General features: G+C 31.1%; 1 protein-coding gene across 3 annotated transcripts; it reads right to left on the bottom strand.

Annotated features, from left to right (window-relative positions):
- Positions 1-983: 983 nt before the first annotated feature.
- LOC145959021 (putative E3 ubiquitin-protein ligase ARI2) lies at positions 984-3,300 on the bottom strand. Of its 3 annotated transcripts, XM_083076917.1 has the most exons (5): positions 2,801-3,300; positions 2,428-2,576; positions 1,826-2,014; positions 1,385-1,637; positions 984-1,183 (listed from the first exon to the last, which is right to left on the bottom strand). In XM_083076917.1, exons 2-5 carry the CDS (start codon positions 2,529-2,531, stop codon positions 1,079-1,081), a joined length of 651 nt encoding a protein of 216 aa, XP_082933043.1. In that variant the 5' UTR covers positions 2,532-2,576; positions 2,801-3,300; the 3' UTR covers positions 984-1,078. The 3 variants fall into 3 exon arrangements, with proteins under 3 accessions (XP_082933043.1, XP_082933039.1, XP_082933049.1); XM_083076913.1 differs by lacking the exon at positions 2,801-3,300 and having other exon boundaries at positions 2,428-2,767; XM_083076923.1 differs by lacking the exon at positions 2,801-3,300 and having other exon boundaries at positions 988-1,183; positions 1,826-2,194; positions 2,428-2,760.
- Positions 3,301-8,224: the final 4,924 nt, after the last annotated feature.

Genomic DNA, 8,224 nt, shown 5'->3' with positions numbered 1-8,224 from the left:
TATAACTCATTATGCATTTAGTTGATATAATGTATAGTGATGTTTTTGTTGCTAAGATGTAAGATGATAAATGATTAAGTTGCAAAGTCGTATGATGTTATAGTTGAATAAGTTGTTAAGCTGTTAAGCATGTGGTAAATATACATGTCCTAGTTGAGATACTTAAAAATTAAAGGAGAGTTATGTTGTTTAAAGTTGTCCCCTCTAGGATTTATATGGAACAATATGGAAGTGTGGTCGATCCATATTGTAATTGAAGTGATTAACTGAGTAAGGTATAAGGTCAAGAGCTTAGTTCCTAACTGAGTATTATAAGGATGTAGTATTTGGAGGATAGTCGGTAGGTTGATTCCATAGAAGGCTTAGTGATGCAAGCTATTGTCTTGGTAGACTCATATCCAAGTTATTCTACTTTAACAAAAATACTAGACTTCTTAGTTTAAGTGGTAAAATCCAAGAAATAAAATTAAGTTGTATACCTAACACGCTAAGATACCTAATGTTGTTTATACTCACTACTACAGGAGGGACATTTTACATCGGTTCATTTAGATAATTTACATCGGTTCTAAAACCGATGTAGATTCAGGCGATGTAGAATGTGTAAGATATTTTACATCTGTTTCGAAAACCGATGTAAAAAGTACGTAAAACTACATCGGTTCTCATGCAAACCGATGTAGTATATTCAACACTTTTTACACCAGTTTATAGCATAACCGATGTAGTATATATATATATATATATATATATATATATATATATATATATATATATATATATATATATATATATATTTTGTTTCCTTCTTCTAATTATTACCGAACAATTAAAGAAAAAGAATGGCCATCAGACTTCAACATCCAGTGATTCGCATCTTCGTTGATTAAACATATATAGTAAGAGTACAATTGAATATATATTTTGAAACATACTTGTGGTCTTGTACAACTAGTATGAGTTTAAACATATATTGTAAGAGTACAATTCATAATTTGCATCTTCGTTGATTCGCTCAAAAGGAAAGTACAATTGAGAATTCAACATCCAGTGATTGTACATGAGGAATGGAAGCAGCTCATACCCAATGCCTAAGAAGCCTAGAACCATATATAGTAAGAGTACAATTCATAATTTGCAGCAGGGAACCAATCTCAGACCCATCACAATGATTTTTTAGAACCTGAAAATACAAGAAGCATTCATTGGTGACAAGAATTACAGGGAATATTAAGTTGGTATTAAAAAAGATACTTTTACATTATAGAAGAACACAAGAAAAAAAAAATAGTGATCATAGGCAAAACATTTTTTCAACAGCTAATGCATATGAATATGATAGGACACGCCTGGATCTGAATAGTCTGGAGAGTCCATTATTTACCCAGCTATAATCTCTGAGTGTAGAATCTTTTTCTTCTGAAATAGCAACCTTCCCTTGTATAGTCTCTTTCAGTTTACTTTCAATCTTAAAAGAGTCTGTGTGAGCTTTATATCGGTTATGATAGTGCATATACTGATATAGATCCCTCTTTGCCCGTTCAGCTGTTTTCTCTTGCTCTTTGTAGCGACCACAGCTATGACCAGCTATACTTGACCAAGTATGCTCTCTACCAGTAGCTCCACCACACAACCAACTGCATAAAAAGGGAAATTGTTATGCAAAACATAAGTAAATGTCAACTTGAACAATCAAGTAGGTTCAACTTCTGATCCCTATTACCATATTTTTATAACCAACAAGATAAAATTATTACATAGAATACGCTAATTATGAGAGAAATACTGGGTGAAAAAATACGATGCAGGAAGGAAGAAAACTCACCAAAATGCTTGCCCACAGATACAGCTAACCAAGTTACAACCACCATTCTTCTCCACAGGTTTGTGACACTTGGGACATGGTTTTGTATGAACTGTTATCCAATTAACAGTTTCTGATTCATCTCGGCACTTATTAGCCCAAAGCTCCCACATCAAGCATGAACAAGGGGAGTGTGCTTCTGACAAACATCTAAAGCAAAATTGTACAACAGTAAAAGGGGATTCCTTTAAGATACAATAAGCCTTTCCAAATCCCAACACCTAAAAACTTAACCGACAAAGTCTGGACGTTCACACACCATGTGACGCAGCCCGAAAATTCAACAAAAACTTTGGCAAAACAGTTGTAAAAGGCGAACCTTCAATAATCCTATCTCAATAGAAGAACAAGAGGTAATGCACTTGACGAATATAACAATCAATTCAGAAACAAATAGAATCAGATAAGGGGGAAAATAGAAATAAGAAAAGACAGCAACAGAGATAAAAACATACAGACGTAAATCATGGGGAGAGCGAAAATGCGAAAGAGTGAGGGTTTTGACAGGAGAAAAAGAAAAGGTTAGAAATTTGGGGCGTGCGGTATCGGAAGGGAATAGATACCTGAGTAGTGGGACCCTTGGAAGAGAGCAAGGCGTAATCTGGGTCGTCGTTTTCGTAGGCATCGACGGAGTCCTCCTGATCGGAGGAATAATGGTAATCGTCATCGCTGGTGGCGTAATCCTCCATCTCCGGCAGCGCCACCCCAATGCCTATTGAATTAGAATTGATGATGAAAAAGGTTGGGCTGGCAATTAGGGATTGGGGATTGGATCGAATCCGGTGATCGGAAAAATCAAAAACTGAAATTCCGACGAGAGCGCCGGCAGGAGAGAGCGCAGCTACACACACGCCACTCCACGCAGCAACACATATATAGAGAATAGAGAATGAAAGAGAATGAAAGAGAATGAGAGAGAGAGAGAGAGAGACGCACAATACAATACAACACAACCTATGTGAGCAGCGCCTCCACGGCTTCATGAACGAACCTAACGGTCTCAGAGTCGCCGCACGATGCAATCGGGCTTGAAGCCCTCGCGGTGGAGGACGGCGAGGCGCATGGCCTGTCGGAGGTTCTTGGAGTTGCAGATGTTGTCGATGAGCATGGTGTAGGTGACGAGGTCGGGCTTGAGGGCGAAGTCGCGGCACATCTCTTCGATGAAGGCGTAGACGGCGTGGTCGAGGCGGGAGGCGGAGCAGAGGGCACGGACAACCCCTTTCCTCTCTTTCCCCTTTCTCTCTCTTTCATGCACCCATGGCCGTCGAGCTCATCATGGCCTTTAGGAACAACGACACCTTCGCCGAGGAGAATGTCGTTCGCGAAGCAGCCTCGGGGTTAGAGAGCGTCGGGAAGCAGTGGCGGCGTCGGGGGCGAGGCCAGAAGAGAGGATGAGGTTTAGGGTTTGGTGGATGGGGGAGAGGGATTGGGAGTGGGAGGAGGCGGATGGTTTAACTGCGCGAGAAAATTAGGTCTCATTTCTACATCAGTTTTAAGCAAAACCGACGTAGAACAACTCCCTGAATTTTATTTCTACATCGGTCATAAGTAAAACCGATGTAAATATGTTTATATTTTCTATTTATTTACAAGTTTGCCACCGCGTTTATGATTTACATCGGTTCTACTAGAACCGATGTAAATATGGCGATGTTAAACATTATTTTTGTAGTAGTGACTTGACCTAGTTGTGATAGGTCAGACACTATGGTTTAGTAGGGTCTAAAGTTGTTAAGTTGTTTGTGTTGTAAGTTGTTGAGTTGTTAATTTGTATGATGATATTGTTAACAAGTTGAAAGTTGTGAAGTTTGAGTTACATTGAATGTTGATTTAGTTGTTTATGTTGTATTGTTGCAAGTTATTGTTGTGAATGTTCTTTCACAAGCTTATCATTTTTTTTGTGGTTGAAATTATAATGATTATACTTTGTATGAGAGTAAGATAGCTAGTTCAGCTAGTGGAGGGTCACACAACTGATGACCTATTTTGGTGATGTTACTCTATGTGACATAATAGTTGTATAGACATTTAACCGATGATTAAAAATATTTTGTGTATATTTATGTAGTTTATGTGGATTATATATGTGCACATGATGTATATGTAACCCAATAAAAGAGTTATATTTTTTAGTATAATATATGTTTATTGTCTTATACATTTATAGATTACATGAATAATTAAGTAATTGTTACATGATAACCTTAAGATAGTTAAATGTTATTTAAGTAATTTCATTTCATAGTAATTAGATTATATTAAATATAGTGATAGGTCAGATCATTACACATGTACTTTGAATTAAAGTGAAAATTTAGTTGCAATTTCAAGCCTACTAACTATAGTTTAAATCTAGATTATGATATAACATTTTAATTTCCACTTTATCTCAAACTTTAGTGAAAAAAAAAATGCTTAACAAGATAACTTCATAATAAAGTGTTAAACTACGGGGACAAAAGTGTAATCTATCCCATTAATTTTAAATATCAGCGCATATATTAGATTAAACTTTTAGCAATTAATTGAAGGTGATAGCAACTAGTAAGATGAGAGAGCATGAGCCATGAGAGTGCGTACAATTGACCAAAGACATTAGAATTGACCCATCAAAAACCTCCATATATTCTGTTCTTTCATAACAGTTAATTATATATATCTTAATGGCTTTGGACCACATACCAATGATAAGTCCTGCATGATCAGAAGAACCTAAACCGTAGGTGGATTTTCATTCGGATGTAAAAAAAATCTTGGATTGTTTGCCATGAAAATCAGAGAAAAAGTTGCCCATCTAATGAAAGTCTAGCTATGATCCTATATCAACAAAGTAATCTAGATTCAACTAATAGAATAACTAAATTTCTATTTATGGTTGTTGGATAGTCATAGTTGTTGAGACTCTTGTGATGAAATTTATCTTTCCTGAGCTAGTTGTGTTGATTTTGAGTTGACACACTCAAAATTTTCATCAATATTTTTAAGCTTTAATATCTAAAATTGTCTTGTGCAATTTTGAAGATTTAAATCAATTATATATGTTTAATCAAAATATATTGTAATTTTATCATTACATCATGTAAATTATTATTTTTTCATATATTATTTATACTATTAACAAAGACAATACCATTTTTAGTAATTATTTTCTAACATGAATCCCTATGGAGATCTTCATCACTATCATGTTCACTTTTATATATGTGAAATATTTATCCTTAAATAATTGAGTTCAAGTTAGACTCATCATTATTCGGTTTCTTTTACTAAAATGATAAAAAAAAGATATTTTCATAATTATCAGACCGAAGTTAATGATATATTAAGGATTCTAAATCAAACACCACCATCTATTTAATAGATAACAAAATTTTAGAATGTCAAGTTTGATCGTAATTCATTTAACATCACTTTTGGAATTTCTTTGCCACTTTTATTAAAAGGTATTGTAATTTTTTTAAAATAAAATACACACAAAGACAAAAAAAAAGTGTCTTTTATACTAGTAATTATTATGTAAATAACGAAAAATATCATTATATAAATCTCAACCATAGATAGAATTTCCTTTCTTAACAAAAGAAAAAATTGTAACTTATTACATCTTTATCAAATTAATTAAGAAAGTATTCGGTAGAAGAATTCTTTTAAGGTTGTTAAGAATCTTAAGTTAAAAATGTTAAATTTCGATGTCTAGTATGACAATTTTAAAATTAATTCTTAAGAATCTAACATTTACAAGAATATTTTTTAATTAAGTTTCTCACAAAAAAAAATCATAGCAAAGTTGTCAATATATCTAATATTTCCATGAAAGAAGAAAGTTTATACATACATTAGATGTTTTCAATATATTTATGATATTCCAAGAAAACACATTATTTTCAAAAAAAAAATATAATTATAAAAAATATAATTTCCAATACTAAACACCTCCCAGAAATAAAACAGTGAACCAATTCATTTTTCCAATGATGAGTACCTTCCTCCAATGTAATTCTCCTACATTCTTTGGTGTAAAATACAAGAAGCAATTCTTTACACATTGCATTACCATATTCACAATATGGGTAAGATCAATATTCCCATTATTATTCATAGAAAAGAGAATTAAGAACTAAGTAACGCGCTTTCTTTTCCTCATTTCCCTGCCGCAATCCCCATTTTCCATTCTGTAATGACTATTTCCTTTTCACGGATCCTCTTTCTTTCCCAATTTTTTTTTTTTAATAAATTACATATATTTTTTTACACGAGCAATATCTTTTTTTCACAAGAATAATACACCTGATCAAGTCCATTAACTTCTAATAAACTTGAGATCAAATTCGACTTCTCATGTATTTTATATTTTTCTATATAAAATTATATTAAAAATAGAGTAAACTATCTATAATTCCACTAAAATACTTTAAAAAGAAATTAAGGGGTTGATTCACGCTTAAGCAAGATCAGGGGTTCGAATCTTGCCTTGTGTATGCAGCCACGTTAAATCTTGGGGCCAGCTATCCCATCTTTTGAGGTGCCTCTAACGTAGCAGGAAATTAGTCACTGCTGTCGGCGGTGGATACTCCATGAACGAACAAAAAAAAAAATTAATTGAGTCTAATATTACATGATATATATGGTTTGATATTTATGTTGAATGATTTATTTTTGCAGCTTCTTGGAATTGTCTAGGTTTTGGTCCCATCTGAAGTTTGAATGAGTAAAATATATGAAGCAAGTTGTGGGTCTAGTTTTTGATATGGGAATGGGTCCCTTATGGATCGAGCAATGAACCTGACCTCATTCTCTCTTTTCAAGCCACCAAAGCTACAACCTAAAAACCCCATTCCCATTTCCTCGAATATTTTGTGGTAATTGCTATGAGAGAAGAAGACATCATCTTGTACTTATCCATGTCTTTCACTTACTTTTTCATTCTTATTCCTTTTCTCTCACCACATCACGTGAATGTCTTGCTTTCTTAATTACATCCAAACCGAGAGTGTCTTAAGTTATCCTCAAGAGAAAAAGGGCAATTAAAAAGTGAGTCAATTTTACACTAATATATTCGGCTTCACCACTATTGTTTTTCACCAAAGATATTTGTAATATAAAAAAATATTTGTAATAATATAAATTTTATAAATTATCACACCATTAAACAAGTTTTATAAAATAATTTTATGTCAAAATCTATTGTTAAATTTAAAGTTGTTGTTACTCTACTAATATTTTAGTTTGTATATTGTAAATTAATAATAATTATTGGTTTTAATATTTTTCAAAGTATATTATATGTGGTCAAGTAGATTTCTACTCTACATAAATTAGAGTAACTATGTCAAACAAAAACTTTTTGGAAACCATTATTCAATAGTATTTTTAATTGATTTTTTTATGAAGATATTTTTATCTGTTTTTCTTCAACAAGAACATTTTAAAAAATGAAGTATATATCCACTTATCTCTTTTGATCTATTGTTTTATTTTTATTTTTATTTTTAGATTAAATTTTAATATTTTTAAAATAAGTTATCAATAATTTAAAATATTTTTTATAATACAAAATATTTATTAATTATAAATTTTACATATTTATAAATATATATATATATATATAAATCAAATATTATATTTCAATAACTTTTTGTATAATGCAAATTTAATTGATTCAGTTATTGAATTATGTGATATTATACTTATGATTATATATATCAAATTTCACATGGTTTGGACATTTCAAGATATATTATTTAATTATTTATATTTATATAATTTAAATATCATATTATGTTAAAATATAGTAATGTGATGATTTACTAAATAATTTTTGAATCATGTAAAATTTAATATTTAAGATCTTGTGTATAAAATTACACAATTCAATATTGGATTTATTAAACTTGCGGTATACAAAAAGTTATTAGAGACAGAATTTGGTGTAAGTGTTTAGACTTACACCTATGTCAACGAATTTGAATATATGTGTGTGTAGGGAGGAATCCACTTATTACGAGAGTAAGTTTTAATAGACTTATTTAACTCAATAATTCATTCTTAATATTAAATTTTAATAATTTAACCATTCAATTAAAAATTCTTAATGTATATATCAAGCTTATAAATTTTTTAAAATTGAAAATTGTATGATAGTTTGTTATATGAATTCAAATAATGTATAAAATAATTTTATAATTAACCGTCAACTTGAATGAATGAAAAGAAATATTAAATACTTTTTAAATGATTTAAAAATTTGAAGACTTAATTTAAATATTAAAAATTTTTAATTTATAATAGTTGAATCATTAAAATCTAATGTAAAACATAAATTATTGAGTCAAATAAATTTATAAGACTTACTCTTAAAAT

This window comes from Cajanus cajan, chromosome 1, assembly GCF_000230855.2.
Source record: "Cajanus cajan strain Asha chromosome 1, NIPB_CcT2T_4, whole genome shotgun sequence".
Lineage (NCBI taxonomy): Eukaryota > Viridiplantae > Streptophyta > Magnoliopsida > Fabales > Fabaceae > Cajanus > Cajanus cajan.
Note: the sequence above shows the minus strand (reverse complement) of the source record. Positions and strands in the feature narration are given on the sequence as shown.

Coding starts and splice junctions, on each gene's coding strand:
- LOC145959021 (XM_083076917.1), bottom strand. CDS start 2,531: ATGACGATTACCATTATTCCTCCGATCAGGAGGACTCCGTCGATGCCT. Junction 2,015..2,427: donor CCAAGGGTCCCACTACTCAG/GTATCTATTCCC, acceptor ATTTTGCTTTAG/ATGTTTGTCAGAAGCACACT. Junction 1,638..1,825: donor ATCTGTGGGCAAGCATTTTG/GTGAGTTTTCTT, acceptor CTTTTTATGCAG/TTGGTTGTGTGGTGGAGCTA.